Here is a 22292-nt window from a genome sequence, read left to right on the forward strand (position 1 = left end):
ACCCAACAAAACAAATTAGTGCCAAAGCAATGGGCTGTTAGGGCCATTGTTAGGGTTAGGGCCATATCTAAGCTCCTTGCCGGCCCAGGGAAGTTGGATCCGCCAAATTTGGGCTAATCCAGCTGATAATAGGCATACCTACCCACTGCTCAGATATGCCTATGTATACTATCCACTGTCTCTGGGGAATTATTGGAAAAAGCTTATAACATATAAACATATTGTATGCCGCTTGAGATGTACGAAAGTGGCAAATGTATTTTAATGTAACCAATAAAGCTGGTTGTAAGTCGTCCCTTTCCAAATAGGTAGGTGCTTTTTCTGAAATTCTTAAGTACTTGCATTTTTGGTTTACCTGACACCTACCTATAGTCCCAGCTAATGGACGGTGGACGGCAGACACCTAGACATAACTTGACAGCTGCATGAGTCTTTACGAGAGGATCAGGATACAAGCCGTAGGTTTTATATTTGTGCAAATATGTGCTGGTTGGTCATAGTCTGCTTCTGATAATTAAGGCTGACCGAGTAAAAATATGCAAATTTGTGATTGTAGGCATTTTTTATTTTCCTTATTATGTGATGTGTGGAGATAAGTTACAATATATTTTCAGTATCTAAGCGTTGACAAACCAAGCATTAGAATTGCTCATTGCTGGATCGTAAACCTGGCTCTCCCTTCTTGTTTCCTCTCGTGCTGTGCACTATCAATCTGCCTTTCTTTACTTTCAGTGCTACAACTTGCATTTGCAACTTCCCGTAACTCATCGAGGCATAGCACGGGAGGTGTGTTCGATTCCCACATCCGATATCACCTGAGGATCAGAAATGGTTTGACCGTATAGCGTGATCTTTATTCCTGTTCACTTGTTCATCTCTGTGTCTAATCCTGACCTTCATTCCATCACGAATCTGCGCCCCTGTAGCTCATCCTTAAGGCTACAACATCTTTTTTACCACGATCTTTTATGTCACTTACGTTACGGTTCTTGAATGTGTAATTAAATGCGCAGTCGGTGACAATATTTGAGCTTGTGACCTGTACCTGACCTAATGACTTGGCCTAAGGTATTTTTCCAGCTTATATGCTACACAGCCATGCTCATCATTTGTCTTTGTAATGGAGTTTTCTCGGCCGCTAACGAACAGGGTTGGACCCGCAGCCTTTCGGCCCTTGATGAAGCTAAAGTTCTCCGGAGAAAACGAGCGAGAAAACGAGCCCATGCCAATAGGGAGCCGATGATATCCAATTTTAGGGTGCTAGGTCGTTGGTTGACCTCTCAGATCAGGCCAAAGGACCAAAAAGTCTAAAAAAATCGGGACCACCTAGAACTATGTACACTTAGCATTTAGGTTGCATTTAGCATGAAGTTAGGTATGGTCAGGTCTACCAGTAGCCGTCCTGCCGGCTATCCATAGAAGAAGTCAACCATCACTGACAGCTTCGTAACATATTACGATGGTTCCAAAGCTTCTTCGTAAATGTTTAAATTGGTACCAAATTCGAAATCGGTTGAAAATACTGGGAAGTAGAAACATGCAAACTACAAAAAGAGAGCCCAAAAGCTCTCTTTTTGGCAGCTGTTTAAAGCTTGCGTTTGTGACGTCGATATTTTTCGTGCAGAGGTCTAGCGAAATTAACCCAGTGAGGTCATCAGGACACGATATTCTTTTTTTATTTCTGAAGATGTCAAAGTGATGGGGGAAAATGCTATAAACGTTTCGCGCTTCTGTCTATAAACGTTCAAGAACAATCGCGTAACTCTTAGTCAATATTGGGACGAAAAGCTCGCCCACCGGTCCGCGAGGATTAAATACTGGCCGAATTTTCAGTGGACCATGTTCTGGTTACTGAGACACAAACCTCTCAAAAGCGGTACGTGGGCGGAACGACTTGGACGTTCTTGGCCTTGCATTTATCACATGCCGCGTGCTGGTCACTAATATGCATCGAAAGTAGCTGAGTTCATGAGTTAAAGAGTAGATCAATCTGATTTAGAACTTCTTTAGAAGACCACTTGTCGATCGGTTTAGCCGTTGCGGGGTGATGGGTATAAAACTGTGAAAAGCCTCACGGGTTCGGGGCGACCGGGACAGACCGCTCATACTGAGATTTTTTTTCGAAACCATTAGATAAACTCCCTCGCTCTCTCACTTCGGGCAGCAATTGCTCGCTCGTTGACTTAGCAGAGTGTAAAGAATAACACTCTGTCACACTATGGCTATAGAATAGCAGTTACTATGAACAAGTCGAGGCATATTTAGGTTTCATAGTTATATTTTTCACAAATACAATCATCATATATTTTCGTGAATACCCTGCATAGCAATGAGCTGTAAATATAAGTCAAATATAAAAAACAATCTCAATTATATATTCCCCAAATATAAGTATTACACAAAAATTAGCACCATCAAGTCAAAGATAAGGCCCATTGAGTAAAATATAACTCATGTGTTTAGATATAGATAACATTAATGAAACATGTTGTGTGGTATACATGGATAATCGCACATCATGCTTTTTATCAGCAGAAAAGTGCCGACTTGCATCCTCATACAACGTCCTGTAAGTAAAAGCTTCATACTCTAACCATACTACAGTGTTAGTGTTTGAGTAAATACCGTGACACCGGCTCGGTACACATGTCACCGGTGTAGCTACATCACTGTGACGTCCTCTTCTGCATAAAGATTAGTACGTTGGCCTGATCTTCATCTCGGTCTTCTTCAGTGACTCATCTAACCTCCACTCCCACCACCATATTCCAGTCGGGTTCCTAATACCGCCGTCCCGGTACCGTCCGTTCAGGCTGCTCCACCCGCATCCCTCGCCGTACCACCAGGCCCCCTGGTAGTACTGTGCACAGTGATATTCAGAGTCGACGTCCTGGTCACGGTCACGGGTAGAGAACTTCACATTGACGCTCAGCATCAGACCATCCCCGGCAGTTCCAGAGTAGTCGGAGACGCTCAGTTTGTAGCCGTCCACCTCAGACGAGACGCTGAACCCTTGGTATACAGCGTATCTTCGAATGCCGTCAAACGCCTCAAGACCAACACGAAGCTCGTAACGTCGGCCTGATGACGTCAGCTGAAATAGGTGTTCTAAACCCCACCAGAATTCTTTGGTAACATTACCAAATCCCTCCTTGTAGTCGGTCCATCCGAGGTAGAAGTCCTGGTGGGGTTTGATGTCATCTCGTCGTTGGATCACCGTCCAGTTCCCTCCGGCAGTATCCATGTCACAGTAGGCCTGGACGGGTGGTTGTTTGATGTTACCACTGGGCAGAAGGAGGTAGACTCCAGATGGGGAGTCAACAGGCAGGTCGCTGCAATCGTTCAGCTGGGTGTTGAGCTCGCTCAATTGAGACTGCGGGCTGTCGATCCTTGTAGTCACTTGAGACGTCTGTGTGAGATGTCCTTGCTGAGTAACGATGGTATCCAGTTTCGCTATGAGGCTGTTCACTGTGGCTGCAGTCTCCTCTTGTTGGGATTTTTGTTCGTTCAGCTGAGCGTTGAGCTCGCTCAGTTGTGACTGTTGGCTGTTGAGTCTGGCAGTGATTGCAGTCAGTTGACTGGACAGCTCTTCCAGCTGCTCATTCTGTCTGCTTCTCAAAATACTGGTGGTAAGTTCCGTCACTCGAGAGTCGAGCAGAGTCAGTCTGTTGTTCAGCGACTCCACCCGAGATTCAAGTTTGCTGATGATGGGCTGTAGCCCTCGATGAACTGCTCTTGCTATGTAGCTATACGTCTCGTTGGCAGTGGCGCTGGGCAGGGCGGCCGGCTGCTGCTGCTGCGCCGCGGACCGCCCGGCCAGGGCGGTCCAGACGACAAGTATCACTCCGATCACCGTGTGCACTGCCATGCTGGATTGGCAGGAGGTGCCGGCGGCGTCGGCTGCCGCCCTCGGACTGACGGCTCGGAGCTGGCAGGGCGTCTTTAGAGCTCGGTGCGGCTGGCCTCTGTCAGAGGCGCCACATCCGGTGACGCGGCCCGGTCCCGTGATCGACAAACTCAGCGATAAAGTGGCCCCTCCCTGATCACTCTGCTGCAGGGATCGGCTTGCTCATGATCATTACAATGCACTTTCGACAGCCCTGTAATAAACAATGGCTTCTGAAGCCTATGGACAGTGGCCTACATTGCCCTGCATTCCCGAAAAGGTCATAGACAGCCATACAAAGGTATAGACTATAGAGGTTCATGCTTTGGGAGATGCAAGTTGGAGGATGCAGAAATGGATTTATAATGGTTTAATAATGACAATAATGGCATACAAATCAATACGTTCATATTGATGTGTCTATCCCTCCCCGGGAGAGAAGTGTTGGTGCAACCCTCTGGCGTGTTTTTTTTTTGCGACTGATCGGAACACCTTAACCCTCGCCCGTATTCGTGTTTTGCCAGCGTCTAACGAATGGGGGGGGTTCCGTTGAACCCCCTTGCCGTTTGGACCCTGATAGAGCTAGAGCTTCGCGGAAAAACGAGCGTGTTGCGAGCGACGAGAGGAAGGCGATGATACCCAATTTTAAGGTCCTAGGTCATTGGGTGACCTTCCAGAACAGGTCAACCACCCAAAAGACGGAAAAATCGGGACCTGTTAGAACTTAGTAAAGTGAAGCTGTTGTGAGGTTTTTAGGGGTGCTGATCACGAATATCATGTAAGTTGTGATCACAGATGATGTCTGCATGCATTTAGGCCAGGTCGGGTCAGGTCAGGTCAGGTCAACCAGTAGGCGTCCTGCCGGCTATCCATTGTAGGTGTCAACCACCACTGACAGCTTCGTAACATGTTACGAAGGCACCAAAACTACTTTGTAGGAGTTCCCTACAGCCGCGCACACCTGCTGCGCATGTGTCGGTGCGCCATTGCTTATGTATATTCGTATATCCGCGCACACACGCTGCGCATGTCGCATGTTACTAGATAGACCGTCTAGCGCATGCGCGTAGTTTTAGTATACCGTCTAACGTCCGTGTGTGCTGTACATTAGTAAAATCTGAAATTTGTAAATACACACACTCTTCAACTCATCGACACAAGGCTTTGGAGGGAAAACGGAAGACGAGGAAGCGAGGGCGACATGAAGAGCCCTGGTGGCTGACGAGTGCTCGGAACAGAACACGCTCCCCGATCACCACGATCGGATGACTGTAAGCTGGGACGACCGTCCCTCAGTTTACACTGGTGACCCCGACGTGATCCGGGCTACTCGTGGACCACACCATGGAGTCGAGCGAAGCCACCCGGCAGCACACCGCTCCTCCCGCAAGCAGCTTCAGCTCGCCGGCACCCGAACCCGAGGCAGCAGGTCGGCTCACAGCTCTGCTAGCCACCATCGCGACCCTCATCGTCCGAGTACGGCAAATGGAGGCCACCCAGCGTCGACTCAAAGGCGCAGCATCGCAACTTGGCCGAAGCCAGCATCAACGACGCCATGAAAACCGCCCTCTAAAGCCAGCGCATCCGTCAACCTACGAGATCTGCTGGTACCACCAGCGCTTCGGTGCCAGAGCGCGTCGCTGCAAAGCGCCGTGCAGTTTCTCCCACCGCAACAAAGGTCGACATCGCAGCCGTCAGACGCCTCTCCCGTCACGCCCTCCGACGCCGACGTACCCAGACAGCTCTGTCTGCTGGTACCACCAGCGTTTCGGTAACAAGGCCCGCCGCTGCGAGCCTCCGTGCAGCCGGTCGAAAGCATCTGCCGCAACACTTCTCTTCGTGCGGAACACGAAGACTGCCAAACAGCAACGGATCGACGCTGACGCCTCACTCAGCGCATCTCCTCGCGGCAACCTACCGAAGCGACCGACGCCGACGCCAGCTCCACCCAACAAGCAGCCGGTGGCCGCCAGCGCACCAACCAGCAACATCGACCACTGCGAGCCTGCGTCTCCGGAAGAGACGCCACACCAACCTGCGCAGCAGTCTCCTGCCTCTGCGACTGTGCCACCATCAGCTGCTCAGTCGGACAGCATGGAGCTGCTGCCGCAAGACACGCCGCCTGCAGAACACCCATATCCAAGAGCAGCAACACCGGAACCAGCTCCGCCGCGATCTATCTTGCGCTCTCGCACCGATCGCGACGTTCGATCCCCACAGCGATCTCGACGAGTCACGTTCGCGACCCGTCTAGGGAGGGGGTAGTGTAGGAGTTCCCTACAGCCGCGCACACCTGCTGCGCATGTGTCGGTGCGCCATTGCTTATGTATATTCGTATATCCGCGCACACACGCTGCGCATGTCGCATGTTACTAGATAGACCGTCTAGCGCATGCGCGTAGTTTTAGTATACCGTCTAACGTCCGTGTGTGCTGTACATTAGTAAAATCTGAAATTTGTAAATACACACTTTTCTACTCATCAAACCAAGGCTTTGGAGGAAGACGGAAGACGAGGAAGCGAGGGCGACATGAAGAGCCCTGGTGGCTGACGAGTGCTCGGAAAGGAACACGTTTCCCGATCACCACGATCGGATGACTGTAAACCGGGACGACCGTCTCCCCCTAAGTTTACAACTTCGTAAATGTTCAAATGGGTGCTAAGTTCGAAATAAGCTCCAAACACTATCCCAGAAACATGTAAAACTCGAAAAAGTGAACCGAGGTCACCAAAGGTCAATGACCTTGACCTGACCCTCAAGTGACTTTAACACCCGCAATAATGCATGGGACCAACATCATTACACATGTTTGAACGTTTATAACCACCAACAGACTGGAAATGCGCGGATAATGTGAGCCGACATATGTACGCCAAATCGCGATCCCGGCCGAACATGGTCTTGAGAATCAGGTCACAGATCAAAGAACACTTAGGTCAGGATCATGAAATTTCCCGAGTATGTGTACAATCGATTAACTCGAGTACACTAAAAGTTTCGTCGCGATCGGCCGCTTTTACGTGAGTTATTCGCGAAAAACTGAGGGGGTCCGTTCGACCCCCTTAAAGTGCGAGGGTTAAAGAGGACAGAGCTAACAATTGCCATAACTGATCTTTGATTCAAGCCGGACCTTTTATCAGCCGTATGTTGAAGCCAGCTAAGGTCACTGACCCCAAACGTCATTAGCGAATTTCTGTAAGGTGCTAGAATGACGCGTCTTCGCAACGCCCTCAGTGTCAGGGGGCCTAGGCAGGGTTGATATGAAACTCTGAGGAACCATGCAACAATGTGCCTGGCCCTTCATCGATCGTAATTTCTTTATCTCGAATTTCTCATAGACTGAGGTTGTGGTTTTCATGTGACCTCACAATGAGAATGCTTAACGAAAAAAAAACTTGATGGCAACAAAGATGGGTTATGAAATATTAATAAATGATCATTTATCAACATATATGCTTCATTTCCAACATCCCTTTCCTGATGACCCGCCCCTTATCTTGTTCACAGCTCACACTGTTTGTGTGCACGGCCACGCCGCTCGATGTCCGGCCGTTTCGGGTCCTCCACTAGGGGTACGGCTCCCCCGGACTGTCCGTTTGAATGGGTGGGTGGTCTGTCCCACCGGGACACTGGCGTCCCACCGGGTGGTCCCCGCCACTGCGACGCACCGTCGGTGGTCCGCCAGCCCAATGTCTCCCCATCCCCCCTCCCCTGAATGAGCTGGAACCGAACGGGCCTGACTACCAAATCAAGCATACAAAGTTGTGGCCGTGCTTTACTTTGATATTAAGCCTGAGCTGACCTCTTGCAGCCTCAGTGTTGAACTATTTTCTCTCACAGCGGGGTGTAGATACAATGCAAGGAAGGGCGTTTGTTGGTTCAGACGGACAGGGGTCACCTTGGCGGTCCCGACGGCAGCGGCCGGACGCTCTATCTGCACCTTCCCGGCCCCAGCCGGAGCCTGGTGCAAGCCTGATGAACTGCCTTTTCGTTTTCACTGTATTTTATAGCATTTGTACTCGTGTCAGCAAACCAGTGTCAAATAAGCAAACCTGTATCAGAGCCTTTTTCCTTGGAAAGCATCATTATACAGCGGACTGAAATGCTTGAAAACACGTTGTATTTCATAGCCGTTCACCAAAGCTCAACTTTAGCTAGTGCACAGATAACAGTAGTACTACTAGTACTACTGTTATCTGTGGCTAGTGCTATCAAATTGCATTGACGGCGCTTGGTAAGATTGAGGCTGAGCCTCTAGAACGGCTCATTTTGGGTTCTCCTAAGGGCGGAAATACTGAACCCCCGCAGTGAGTAATCCTGAGCACATTGGCAGGGTGGACAGATAGACAGAAAGGAAAACAAACAGGAAAACAGATGGACAGACGGACGGACGGACGGACGGACGGACGGATGGACGAATTGACAGACTGGCAGAAATGGCATGACATTGACCACCTTAAATGGGCGTTGCCTGTGTGTGGTTTATCTTTTATACAATGCGACCTACAAGGATAACAACAAATACAGTGTTCTGCTTATATGGCTAGATTAACCCGATTACCTCCATGGTGTGCAAGGCTAACGGCTAGCTGAAGACAACATAATCTGTATCTTACCCTCAGAAGAGTCGTGAAAGACAAAGTTTGCCGGCAGTGAGGGTGTCTTGACGAGCGCCGCCCGCCTTCTCTGACTGTTGCACTGTTCCTCCACCTGTTCCACACAGGAAAGTCATAATCTTACACTCTGGTATAGTTTTACAAATACCGGCAAATAGATAGGCTATGATTCAACGTTATGACATAGTTCCATAAACAGGCAAATCAAACGTTCAGGTGAAGCCTCTTAAAATGTAGGCCGAGTGTCTTCTTCGCGAAACCAAGTCGCAATAAGATGGCGCAACATGCAGGGGAGGCTTGTCCCGAGAGCCCGTAGCCCATGGGGAAGTTTGGTATGTAACAACTTGCCACAATAAGTTGTGGTACTAACAGACCAGACACAATGCCTATTAGGTATGTAATTGCATTACACACACGTTGTATTTCGTTGCAAAATTTTCTTTTCCTTGTGTGCGTCCAGTGACATGGAGCAGCCTAATGATCCCCTTTTGTTACATATAACCACCGAATACTCCAAGATTTTATGAAAAAAGATGTTAGGTGTGGTTGGATAATGAATAAGTTCCTTACCAGCTTCTGAACCTGTTTGATATTGTCCAGCTGTTGCTCCCTCTCCATCTGTCGCTCCAGCTCCAGCTCCATGTCCACGTCATCCTCCATCTGAGATCAGGTCAGGTCAGAGGTCAGGTCAGAGGTCAGGTCAGAGGTCAGGTCAGAGGTCAGGTCAGAGGTCAGGTCAGGTCAGGTCAGAGGTCACAGCTACGGTAAATCTACTGGCTTATACGGCACACACACTGCACAGATAACAGCATTGCGACAAAATTGATCGAAGTATAATGTGAAGCACTTAAAACCCGCGCCTGACGCCTGTAGCCTGTTTGCAGTTTGTTGTAGTTTGTTTGTAGGGTGTTTGTGACAATGCAACAGCCCACATGTTTGTGACGCTCGCAGGTTTGTCCTTTAGTCATCAATCATTACCCATTGTCGCGACCTCGATTATCGCTGCTGTGGAGCAGGAGCGACTTATGCACGAGGTGGCGAAAAATGTTTTATTTGTGTAAATATTTGAAAATTGAAAAGGCAAAATATGAGAAGAATTTGAAAGCCAGTGAGCTTTTGGGCTATTGAGTTAATAAGCCCATTATTTTGATTGGAAGATGTGAAATTACGACTTATATTTCAACTAAATTTGTACAAGTTACCGAAGCCGAGAATAACGAAGACACGAACGAAGAACGAACTTCCTGAAACGAAACAGAACTTTTGTTTATATCGATAAATGTATAAGCCTGAACAAGTGAACATTCATCACCGCCGAGGCGACATGAGTAACGTTTGGTAAGTGTGCGGACTGTTCCAGTGGCGGTGATCTTGGCGCTGTGTTTATGTGTTATTTGTTCCGTCATTGTGTCAAAATCGTGTTGTTGTTTTTTCGCAGAAACCGTTTGCCAAGCCAAAATTGAATATATCTCTCAGGACGGGCTGTGCTGCACCACTAAATGATTTTGATTCATTTAACCAGCCGTCATTTTAACTACACACTCTCACAAACCATAAAACGCGCTTCAATCACTCACGGCGGTGACGACAGTTTCAAACGCTCAAAGGTCTCTGTCATACATCCCTCTCAGTTATCTGACTTATTTCGCTGAATTGTTAATCCAAGAAGTTTCTTAGCTAAAAACAGTCATGTCTGAGGCATCATCGAAGGGGAAACAAAGCCGTCAGTACGCGTTGGCAAAACTCACAAGACTCAGACGAAGGGCACAAGTCGCGGTCGATGCTAAGGGGAGCCGGACTAGTCTGCTGAAAATGATGTCTGAGCTCGATGAAGCTTTGGCGAATTTGCAAGTAAAAAATGATGAATATATCGAAACTCTCGATGGTGCAGATGAAATAAAGAAGGCCCAAAGCTATGTGGCAGAAGCAGAATGTCAGTACCATGATACAATGGATCAGATAGAGAAGGCATTGGTGGATAGGAAGGACGAACCGGATGCATCAGCCAATGGCTCCGAGTGTTCTTCAGTCTCTCACATATCTGAAGCAAAGAAAACGGAAATAATATTGAAAGTTAAAGAAATGGAGCTGCAGCAGCTTAAAAATCGACATGATAGAGAACGAAAAGAAGAAGAGTTGAGAAGAGCAAATGAACTTGAAAATGCGAGAGATACACAAGCAACAGCGGAGTTAGAAGCAAAGTTAACACTCGCTGCCGAAAATGAATTGCAATGGGAGAGGCGTGATGATTTTGTCGATAGACCCTGTGTGGATATGGAAGGAAATCCAAGCCGTCAAGTGACGGGAGAGCCCAACCCTGTTGATTCAACATCCTCCGCTCCTGCCGCCGCTGGATTCCAGCGGGCCATACATACTGGACATCACGCTGGTACCGATGGCGGTCTGTTGAAGAATCTCCCCAGGTTAGAGCTAACCAAGTTCAGTGGAGCTCCCGGGGAATGGCCGCGCTGGTTTGCGCTTTTCCAAACTCTGGTTGGCAATCAGTCTGCCCTGACTGACACAGAGAAGATGGCGCATCTCCAGGGCGCCGTCATTGGTCCAGCTCAAAAAACAATCTCCGGAATGCTTTATGACGGTCGACTTTACCGCGCCGCTATAGCTGCGCTACAAGATCGTTATGGAAGAGAGGAAGACATTGTGCATTCGAATTTAGCAGCTGTTTTTCCTGTCCTTCGCCGAGATATTTAGATCCCGAATCAACCGATCGGTTCCACGCGGCCGTTCATTCTGCCGTCTCGGTCTTGGAAAATCTGGGTTATGAAAGTGACTTGCATAGCTCAGAGAACTTGCATAACGTGGCGAGAAAACTCCCCTCTGAACTGAAGAGAGAGTGGGGCCAATATGTGCTTGATTTGGAGCCCTCCAGACCAACGTTGGTAAATTTTGATATGTGGCTGCGTCGGCAAGTACGGGTAGCTATAAATTACGCGGCAGTGGCAACAGAAGAAAACCGACAGAGTCGAGCCAAAAAACATGACGTGACTGCTGTTCCGCTTCGCAGAGCCGCCCTCAGCACTGAAGTGGAACATTCCGGGGCCTGTATATACTGTGGAGAAAAACATAACGTAGACACATGCCCCTCATTCTTAGAGAAGGACGCAAATCGAAGGGCCGAAATTGTCGCTTCTTCTGACGTCTGCTTCTATTGCCTCAAACGGGGGCATAGGGCGCGCTATTGCAGAACAGCCAGGCCGTGCGGTCTAGAGGGGTGCAGGATGCGTCATCATCGTTTGCTGCATGGGAGCCAGAGGGTACGGCGACCTATCCCAGAAGCAGAGGCCAGGCGGATCGAGGACACGGCGGACAGCCCCGGTACTCGAGTTATAGCTGCTGCGTCCAAGCCTGACCACGGCGCAGCCACCTTGCTTCAGGTCGTGCGTGTTCGCATTCTGGGAAATGAAGGGCGGTCCCGGGCCGTGAACGCACTTCTCGATCCCGGATCACAAACATCACTTTGCTGTGAAGAAGTTCTTACTGATCTTGGACTGACCGGAGAGAAACAAGGACTCCAACTCCAAACGGTGAGAGGTCGCGGCACGGAACAAATTTCCCATAGGGTGACATTGAGTCTTGTCCCCGCCCACGAGCCATGGTCAAAACCCATATTTGTCTCGGAGGCATTTTCAGTTCCCGATTTGTACGTTAAAACTCCGAGTCTTGAAAAGCGCATGCAAAGCTGGAAACACATTCGTGATCTTGACATAGCCGGTTACAATGGACAAAAGGTTGAGCTTCTTCTTGGGGCTAATGTTATCGAGGCTGTACTTCAACTGGAGGCTAGGATGGGCAAACCCGGGGAGCCTGTCGCCGTTAAGACGGCATTTGGTTGGGCGCTCTCCGGCTCACTGCACAATCTTGTCCCTGAGCATGTACGGCAGATTATGTTGGTTCAAAAAACAGAGTCAGAAGAGGTGCCAGTCTATGTCCAAGAATGGTGGAGTACTGAATGTTTTGGTACAAAATACGTGGATAAAACATCAATGTCTACCGAAGATAGACGAGCCATACAGATTTTAGACGAGACTACGATGAAAGTTGGGGACCGTTACGAGGTGGGCCTGTTGTGGAAAACAGACGATGTTCATTTGCCTAACAACTACCATATAGCTTACCATCGCCTACTTTCAACTGAGAAGAACATGAGCAAGAATTCAGAAAAGGCGGCAGCATACGATGAGGCGCTCATGGGATACGTTAAGAAGGGTTATGCGCGCAAGTTGACACAAGAGGAAGTTGAAGCTGCCAAGATGAACCCCAAGACATGGTTTCTCCCACATCACGGGGTTTCAAATCCTAACAAGAAAAAGTTGCGTGTAGTGTTTGATGCAGCAGCATCATGTCAAGGAACGTCACTAAATGACAATCTTCTCACAGGGCCAGACTTGCTGCAAAACCTGGTGGGGATCCTCATCCGCTTCCGTGAGGAACGTGTAGCAATTATGGGGGATATCACCGAGATGTTCCATCAAGTGAAGATGCGAGTCGAAGATCAGCCCGCGCTGACGTTTCTGTGGAGAGGCGGGGACACGTCTAAGACGCCCGACCATTACAGGATGCTAGTGACCATATTTGGCGCTAGATGTAGTCCAGTGGCAGCCAGCTACGTCCTTCAGAGAACCGCAGATGACCACAGGGATGACGCAGAATCTGCTGTTATCGTCTCAGCGATACGTCAAAGCTTTTATATGGACGATTTTTTGCATTCGGCTAGAACAGTCGAGAAAGCCAAAATGATAAAAAATGGAGTCACGGAAATAGTTGGTCAGGGAGGATTTGTACTGGCAAAGTGGGTAAGCAGTCACTCAGAGGTTCTTGAAGATTCAGAATACAACTCTGGTATTCCCGCCGTTGATTTAATGCGTCAAAAGGGAGATTTGGAACGGGCACTGGGATGTGTTTGGATACCGGAAATGGACCTGATCGGTGTCAAGAGCCGCTTTACAGAGGTACCAGAGACGAAACGAGGAGTGCTTCGACGAGTGGCAATGATTTTTGACCCGCTTGGTATTGTTGCCCCATTCACGCTACGCGCCAAAATACTGGTACAGCGACTGTGGTCACTAAACTACGGCTGGGATGACCAACTGCGGGCAACTGAGCGCCATGAATTTCTTGAATGGGAATCCGAGATTCACTACCTTGAAAATATCCGCATTCCTCGCTGTTATAAAGCAAGGCTGACACAAGAACCAGATGAATACCAGCTTCATGTGTTTTGTGACGCATCAGAAGCGGCCTTTGGCGCTGTGGCGTACGTTAGAATGACGAACGAGCGCCGTGGGGAAGGTGAGCAGACGGCTCTTTGTTCATTCGTTATGGCGAAAACACGACTAGCACCACTGAAACAGCTCACCATAGCTCGACTGTAATGTAATGTAATGTAATGTATTTAATGAGACAATCCTCGATGTACTCGGGGCTATTACAGTCTCAGTTATGTAGTACAAAGCATGCAACATATGTACACAGCATTTCCTGCCCTATCATAAACCACGCCTATAGGTTGCTGTAAAAAATAGCACATCTTATACACACACGAGACGAATCATCCACATTTAACAACAATCGCTCGATAGTCATTGCTCTAATAGTTCGGACATCGGACCACGTCACTCTTGCCCAGTCACGGTGCGACTGTCACATAGGTGGCTTACTAAGTGACTCCGGAAAGCTGGCGTCGAGCGTAACGTCAGATCATGTGGCAGCGCATTATACTGGCGAGGTGCACGACAGCAGAAACGCCTTCGTCCCATCTCTGTATGTGACATTGGTACGTACAATGTGTTGTTTTGTCTAGTATTGCGGTCACGGGTCTCTGAGCTTTTAATGAGATTTTCAGCCAGTGCTTCAGGTTCGCCTGCGCGACGTTCTCTATGAACCATGCACATAGTGTGGTACTGGACGAGCTCATTAGCTTTCAACCAACCCAAACGTTGAAGCAGATCGGACACATGGTCGAATTTCTTGCGACGGAAAATGACTTTGGCGGCATAATTGATCACTTTCTGAATCCGAAGAAGATTTTTGTTTGTGGTATTACCATAAACGGATAAACAGTAGCGGATATGAGATAAAACTAAGGCATCCACTAGAATAGAAATGGTAGATGGCGGTAAATGGCCCCTCAGTTGCGACAATCCGGTAAGAATTCCGAAACAACGGTGCACAACAACAGAAACATGAGTGTCCCAGCTAAGGGCACAGTCAAAATGAACTCCAAGATTCCTCGCTTCGGAAACAGGAGTCAAATTACAATTATTAAATTTTACAACATAGCTGGAAATGTTTCGCAAATTCTGTGGGCTACCTAACAACATTAATTGAGTTTTCTCAGAATTAAGTTTGAGCCCGTTAGCTCGGAACCATGACCCCAGAGATTCCAACACTATGTAGTTCCAGCCTGCTAACAACAAGATTGAATTCCGCCTTTTTACCACTGACTAAAATTTGTGTGTCATCTGCATACTGCACGATCATCGCATCATCAGCAAATAGACTGAGATCGTTTGCAAAAATGCAGTAAAGCAATGGACCTAGCGCTGAGCCCTGAAATACACCGATATTATTAGGGAGCGGCTTGGAGCATCGGAGGTTTCCCAAGCTGTCAGAAAATGTGACACTTTGCATATGGCCCATAAGGTAGCTTGAAAACCATGAGACATCAATCCCATGTAGCTGTAATTTTGTTAGGAGTTTGGAGTGGTCAATTACGTCAAAGCATTTACTTAGATCAAGCATGCACAGGAATGAAAGCTCTCCTCGATCATTAGCGGAGAGGATATAATCAGAGACGGTCAGCAGAGCTGTTTCGGTTGAATGGCGTGGACGAAAACCATGTTGAGTAGAGGAAAGAAGATGATTACTAGAAACATAACTGTAAACTTGCTGGTGAACGGCTCGTTCTACGATTTTGGCGATCACGGGAACTACCGAAATCGGTCTATAACTGGATGGTTTAGAGGACTCTCCTGACTTATAAATTGGAGAAACAAGTGAGTGCTTCCAAGAAGAAGGTACTTCAGATAGAGAAATACTAGAATTGACAATGTGCAGGAGCACATTGCCAATTGCAGCAAAAGATATACGGATCATGTGGATATTGATGCCATCCTGGCCACTGGCAGATGATCCGCTCATCTGAAATATCACATCACGCAGCTCTGGGAGAGTCAGTGGGGTGAGCTTAAATGCACAGGCACCCACCCGCGGTAGGCGACATGGGAGGTCAGGGGTCGGCCCTGAGTTCCTTGCCTCGCTCGCCGCTCGTGGGCCAACGCTAACAAAATATTCATTCAGCTGATCAGCCGTTGCTGTAGGTAAATTTCTATCAGCCTGTTTTGTGCCCACAACAGACCTTATTGCTCGCCATGTGGAATTTGGACCTCCATCATTGATCCGCCGCTGAATGTCTAGCCGGATGTCGCGTCTGATGGCCGATCGTACAGCGCGATTCAGATTTTTGTACTCAGATGAGGTATGACCGCCGGTGGCGAGTGCTGCACGGCGGCAACGCATGAGCTCTCTCGTTTCCACACTTACTGGCGGGGCTGCAACATTTCGGATACGGAATGTTCTCAATGGAGCATGTACATCGAGAATAGATAAAAATAACTGGAGAAAGTACTCCCATTTCAGACTGACTGTTGGTGCAGCAAATACCTGATCCCAATCAGCTAGAGTGAGGTCAAGCTTAAATGCATCTAAGTCGATGCGACGAAGACAGCGAGATCTAGTGATACGACGAGGCTGGCGGACACGAGGGATAGGCATACAGGCGAAAACAATCTTATGAGGGCTAAAATGACAAAAACTAGTGTAACAATGCTGAATCATCTGACTGCAGTTTGTCATCAAAACATCAAGCAATGATCCTGTAGAGTACGTCGCATCAGTCACACATTGCACTAAGCAGTAGTCTGTGATAAAATCGTGAAGACTTCTTTTACAGTGGTCAGAGCGTGGTTTTAGCAAATCACAGTTCAAATCACCACAAAGCACAATTTTAGTGAGTGGATAAGCACTTAGTATGCTTTGATACTGGTTGTCAAGATCCATAAAATCGGCCTCGACATCCCCCACAAGCTTCCTTGGAGGCCGGTATAATATGCCAATGATTAGCTGCCGTTTGCTCTTGGCCTTTACAATTGTCCACAGTGTCTCCAGTTTACTATTTGGAACCGATTCGGTGGAAATTTTTACCAACTTAACATTCAACCCTTCCCTGGCGACCAGTGCCACCCCTCCATACCCACTGTTATCAGGACGGTCGGCGCGGTACAGATTGTAGCCCGGCAGGACCAGCAGGCGATTCGGAGTGGCCGGTCGTAGCCCAGAGGTCGATAAAATGCTTGGAGTTGCTCCAACGAACATCTTAGTCCCACCACTGTCTCCAACTTAGCCCTCGCCTGGCGGGGGGGGGGGGGGCAGCCTCCCTAATTTTTTTTCGCGAATAGCGTAAAAGTTGGTGTCGCGTAGCGCCGCAAAATTTGGCACAACGTCTGGGAATGAGCCTTTTGCTACCTATCCTGAAAATTCACTGCCATCCGCCGCGTCGGCACACCGGTATCTCCTCACCTTCTCCCCACACGGCCTTGACTCCCCAACTCACACCATCACACTACTGCATACGGTGACCGGTCGCACGGTGGATCTGAATGCCTACGTTTTCGCGCCAAAGTCTGAAACAACTAACGATTATCATCAGCTAGAGATGTTGAAATTTAGCATTTTAAAGCTTCTAATTCAAAAGTTTATATGTGTGCTTTAACGCACTTGTCCTTATTGATTGAGAAAAGAGCGGACTTTTTATCGTATTACCTAATACGAAGTAACGCAATCGAAGTGCGATTTCGGTCCACTGTGCGTTTTCAGGCGCGCCCGATAAAACACCCAGGCCTGGAGAAAGTTGGAAGGGTGATTTTCTGATCCTCCTTACCACAAAATGACCCTAAGCGAAAAAAATGCCCGCAGGGCGCTGCCAACGCGTGCCAGCGGCCCTGCTAGTAAGGCCGAAAATCAATGTATGTGTATGCGGAGCACACCCTTAGCGCTATGATGGCTCCTTGGAGACACCTGGAGAAACCTGTCCCGGCAGAAGGGTCAGGTCCCTCGCAGACGGCGCGGCACGTCGGGAGCTCAGCGGGTGGCCTAGCCGGAAAGAGGATAAAAATAGCCGACTGGCCCGACCCGGCGAGGGGTGACCGAAGGGTGACCAGGAGTAGGGAACATACACGCGGTACGCTTAGAACCGGACGATTAGAAAGTCATAAGTCAATGCTGTATTTTAGGCGTTAGGAAGCATCCATGTAGACGGGCGGACTGTCTCCAGCTCTTCGAAGCATTGCTAATATCTTGCTCCAACGAGCGTTGGCACGTTGGAAGTTTTATCGACCACTGTCGTAGCCATGTCTCACAAAGACACAGCAGGTCGATTTGATTGCAGTCGAGGACGTCAGATAGCTCTAGCAGCTTGGGCTTGATTGACTGGATATTAAGTGTAGACTGGATATTAGTGTTAGGTGTTAGCCTGTAGACTGGCTGCAAGTATCAAACAGTCAATCACCTACCATCTCTCCCGTACTCTGTACTGGACAGATAGCAAGATCGTACTGGCTTACGTCCAGCATGAGAGCCGCCGCTTTCATACATTCACGGCGAACAGAGTTGCCGAAATATTGGACTTATCCTCCTGCGAAGATTGGAAGCACGTCCCGGGCCATTTGAACCCAGCGGATGCCTGTTCCCGCGGAGCCTCCGGCGCCACGTTGAATGACCTAGAGTCATGGTGGGAAGGTCCAGAATTTCTGAAGAAAACTGAAGAATTTTGGCCCTCTCAAGGAATGGGTTCATCAGATCTGGACCACGCCGATCCAGAGGTGAGAAGGACTCCGCATATTTTGAGCACTCAGGTCCAGACATACCGGTCAGTACTGCCAGATCCAGCACGATTTTCGTCATGGAACAAGTATACTAGAATCGTAGCATGGATCAAAAGATACATCGACAACCTGAAAGCCGCTGTGCAAAAACGTACGTTGGTTCTTACAGCACTGAATGGTCCTGAAATCGAGTCGGCAAAAATGATGATTTTGAAAGACGCGCAGCAGCGAGCATTTTCAACTGACATCAAAAAGATAGCAACAAGCGGTTCAGTGCATCCCTCCAGCCCTCTGCTGAGCGTGTCACCTATGCTGGATGAACAGGGACTTTTGCGAGCCGGCAGCCGTCTCTCCCTCGCTCCTATATGTGAAGATGCTAGACATCCAGTCATCCTAAGTAGAAAGGATGAGGTGACGCGCATGCTAATACAAGACGCCCATGAACGAGCATTGCATGCTGGAGTGGAGCACACGCTGAGTATGATCCGCAGCAAATATTGGATACCGAGGGGTCGAGCGACCGTGAAACACGTGCTGTATGCGTGCTCCTTCTGTCGGAATAGGAGGGCGAAGCCGTCTCAGCCGAAGATGGCAGATCTGCCGCGACACCGTTTTGACACGACCCGCCCATTTCACTGCGTCGGCTTAGATTTCTTCGGTCCGCTGCAAGTGAAGAAATTCCGGAAGACCGAGAAACGCTGGGTCCTTTTGGTAACATGCTTGAGCACCCGAGCTGTTCACCTAGAAGTTGTGTGGTCACTAGACACTGACAGCTTCCTCATGGGCATGAGGAGATTTTTTGGACGTCGAGGCAAGCCATCAGTGGTCTATTCGGACAACGGTACGAACATAGTAGCCGGTGAAAAGGAGATGAGAACTGCAATCAAGGAGTGGAACCAGTCTCAAATTTTGGACGAGCTCAGCCAAGAACAGATCGAGTGGCACTTTAATCCTCCCACGGCGAGCCACATGGGAGGTATATGGGAACGTCTTGTAGCGTCTGTGAAGAGAGCCCTGCGAGTTGTGCTGGGTCGGCAAGTCGTGACAGACGAGGTTCTGTCGACAGCCCTGGTAGAAGTCGAGTATGTCGTCAACAGTCGACCAATAACATACTGCAGCGGCGACGCAGATGACCCCGAGCCACTGACTCCGAATCATTTCCTGTTGGGCTCGCCAGAACTGTATCTGCCGCCAGGATCAACTGATGACTCAGCTCTACTGAGCAAGAGAAGGTGGAAACATGCTCAAGTGATCGCCAACCACTTCTGGACAAGATGGAGGAAAGAATACCTCCCGAATCTGATGCGACGTGAAAAATGGGCACTTGGAACCGGAGATATTGAAGTCGGGGATGTTGTCATGATGGTGGACGACCAAGCCCCACGGGGGTACTGGCCGCTAGCGACCGTGACCCGCACTACGCCAAGCGCTGATGGCCACGTCCGCTCCTTGCAACTCAGAACTGGCAATGGTTTGACTTACCAACGGCCAGCAAACAAAGTGTGCTTCCTCGAACGACCTCAGGAAGCAGCAAACCAACTATAAGAAAGACAGAAGGAACGAATGTGTGGTGATCCTGATGCCAAGGAATATGATCCAAGAATGGCACTGAACATGCACAAATAGACACACAAACACAAAGTAACAGCAAGTACAGCAGATTAGTTTGCAGTCACCACATCATACACATCATTCACATCATTCATATCATGTAACATATGCCAGCGCTAGTCTCGGCGATAGACTTTCAGATAGACACACCCTGATGACCTAGTCCGCACAGCCCGTCCGCCAAGACAGCCGTCCGACTACTGCGCCGTTATCTCTGCACCTGTGGACGTCAACGGGAGAACGTCATCCTGGCTGGATCAGCTCGACACCATGGGGCCTTACGAGAATGTCTGAGGCGCTTCCGTCATGCAGGAAGGATCGACATCAGCTGGTGACCCAGGAGCAGCAGACGAGAGAGAGCGAGCGGTATGGTGTGCTGGACTGGTGCAGAGACGGAACTTGAGCGGCCCACTTCACGGCCCCTTCACTGACGTTACGTGCTTTCTTGAAGGGGCCGCTGATGACGCTGACGTATAGTGTTCCCAAGGGGTGGGACACTGGCGGGGGGAGGGTGTCGCGACCTCGATCATCGCTGCTGTGGAGCAGGAGCGACTTATGCACGAGGTGGCGAAAAATGTTTTATTTGTGTAAATATTTGAAAATTGAAAAGGCAAAATATGAGAAGAATTTGAAAGCCAGTGAGCTTTTGGGCTATTGAGTTAATAAGCCCATTATTTTGATTGGAAGATGTGAAATTACGACTTATATTTCAACTAAATTTGTACAAGTTACCGAAGCCGAGAATAACGAAGACACGAACGAAGAACGAACTTCCTGAAACGAAACAGAACTTTTGTTTATATCGATAAATGTATAAGCCTGAACAAGTGAACATTCATCACCGCCGAGGCGACATGAGTAACGTTTGGTAAGTGTGCGGACTGTTCCAGTGGCGGTGATCTTGGCGCTGTGTTTATGTGTTATTTGTTCCGTCATTGTGTCAAAATCGTGTTGTTGTTTTTTCGCAGAAACCGTTTGCCAAGCCAAAATTGAATATATCTCTCAGGACGGGCTGTGCTGCACCACTAAATGATTTTGATTCATTTAACCAGCCGTCATTTTAACTACACACTCTCACAAACCATAAAACGCGCTTCAATCACTCACGGCGGTGACGACACCCATACTTATGGATTGTTGTGCTTTTGAGCACCTAAGCGGGCTCAATTTCGCACGTTTGTAGCCTTCTGAAGGTTTGTCGTTTGACAGTTACAACCAATACAATTGTGACTTCTGTTTGCGACTTTTTTGCATGTAACCTGTTTGTGACAATCAACCTATATGCGATTCAATTGTCTGTCTGTGATCTATGTGTTACATCTCGTGAGATGTAACACCTCATCTGTCTGTAACCTGTTTGTGAAACCGTATTTGGTTGTGCTCTGTTAGTGACGCCTCACCTGTTTCTGACCTGTTTGTGAGTTGTGACATCTCATCTGTGTGTGACCTGTTTGTGACACCTCATTCACCTGTTTCTGACCTGTTTGTGAGTTGTGACATCTCATCTGTGTGTGACCTGTTTGTGACACCTCATTCACCTGTTTGTGACCTGTTTGTGAGTTGTGACACCTCATCTGTGTGTGACCTATTTGTGACACCTCACCTGTTTGTGTAGTGCTTACAATCTGTTCGTAACACTTCACCTGTTTGTGACACCTCACCCATTTGTGAGCGGTTTGTGACATATGTGTGGCACCTTACCTGTTTGTGTAGTGCTTATAATCTGTTTGTGACCTGTTTGTGACATCTCACCTCTTTGTGGCACCTCACATGTTTGTGATCTGTTTGTAACACTTCACCTGTTTATGGCTGTCCTCCAGATGTTTCATCAGCACCGCGACCACCACATTCACGAGCACAAACTGAGCCATCAGCACGAACACGACGAAGAAGATGGGGGCTATCACGGGCGAGACGCAGCAGTTCTTGATGCAGTCCGCTGGCGACAAAGAGCGAGCCAGGGGTCAGTTGGAGTCGATGCGTGGCTGCATAGTGCTTTGATGAAACACGGCGAAGAAACATGGTCGTGTCGACATATGTTTAGTAGATGGATATCATTTTAGGGTAATTATGGTCTTAACTCTCTTAGGATGACGGTATTTAACGCATTTAACGTATTGATTGCTGAAACCCTCATCTTCACCAACGATACATGCGTAACGCTTGTACATAAATGGACCAGCACATTATCTTTTATAATCCTATCCGACTCACCCGCCCTGTTTTGTTTTTATCAACAACATCAGTTAGAGATTGCGAAAAAAAATCATCATCGTGAG

At 48.4% G+C, this 22292-nt stretch overlaps 2 protein-coding genes across 2 annotated transcripts in view; both read right to left on the minus strand.

Moving 5' to 3' along the window:
* Positions 1-22292, minus strand: part of LOC122393366 (voltage-dependent T-type calcium channel subunit alpha-1G-like) — a gene marked incomplete at its 5' end in the record, with an annotated part of 44795 nt that overhangs the window by 3144 nt on the left and 19359 nt on the right. Inside the window, 3 exons of the mRNA XM_043389309.1 lie at positions 8504-8597; positions 9074-9163; positions 21813-21952. Of these exons, the coding sequence (XP_043245244.1) occupies positions 8504-8597; positions 9074-9163; positions 21813-21952 (324 nt within the window). The remainder of the gene's footprint in view (positions 1-8503; positions 8598-9073; positions 9164-21812; positions 21953-22292) is intronic.
* On the minus strand, positions 2384-3903 carry LOC122393382 (techylectin-5B-like). Its single transcript, XM_043389332.1, has one exon. The coding sequence runs from the start codon at positions 3866-3868 to the stop codon at positions 2696-2698; it is 1173 nt and encodes a 390-aa protein (XP_043245267.1). The 5' UTR covers positions 3869-3903; the 3' UTR covers positions 2384-2695.

The sequence above is a fragment of the Amphibalanus amphitrite genome, unplaced genomic scaffold (assembly GCF_019059575.1).
Source record: "Amphibalanus amphitrite isolate SeventyFive unplaced genomic scaffold, NRLGWU_Aamphi_draft 000532F_arrow, whole genome shotgun sequence".
Classification (NCBI taxonomy): Eukaryota; Metazoa; Arthropoda; class Thecostraca; order Balanomorpha; family Balanidae; genus Amphibalanus; species Amphibalanus amphitrite.

What these genes read in the sequence shown, in the direction of transcription:
- LOC122393382 (XM_043389332.1), bottom strand. Translation starts at nt 3,868, where the DNA reads ATGGCAGTGCACACGGTGATCGGAGTGATACTTGTCGTCTGGACCGCC.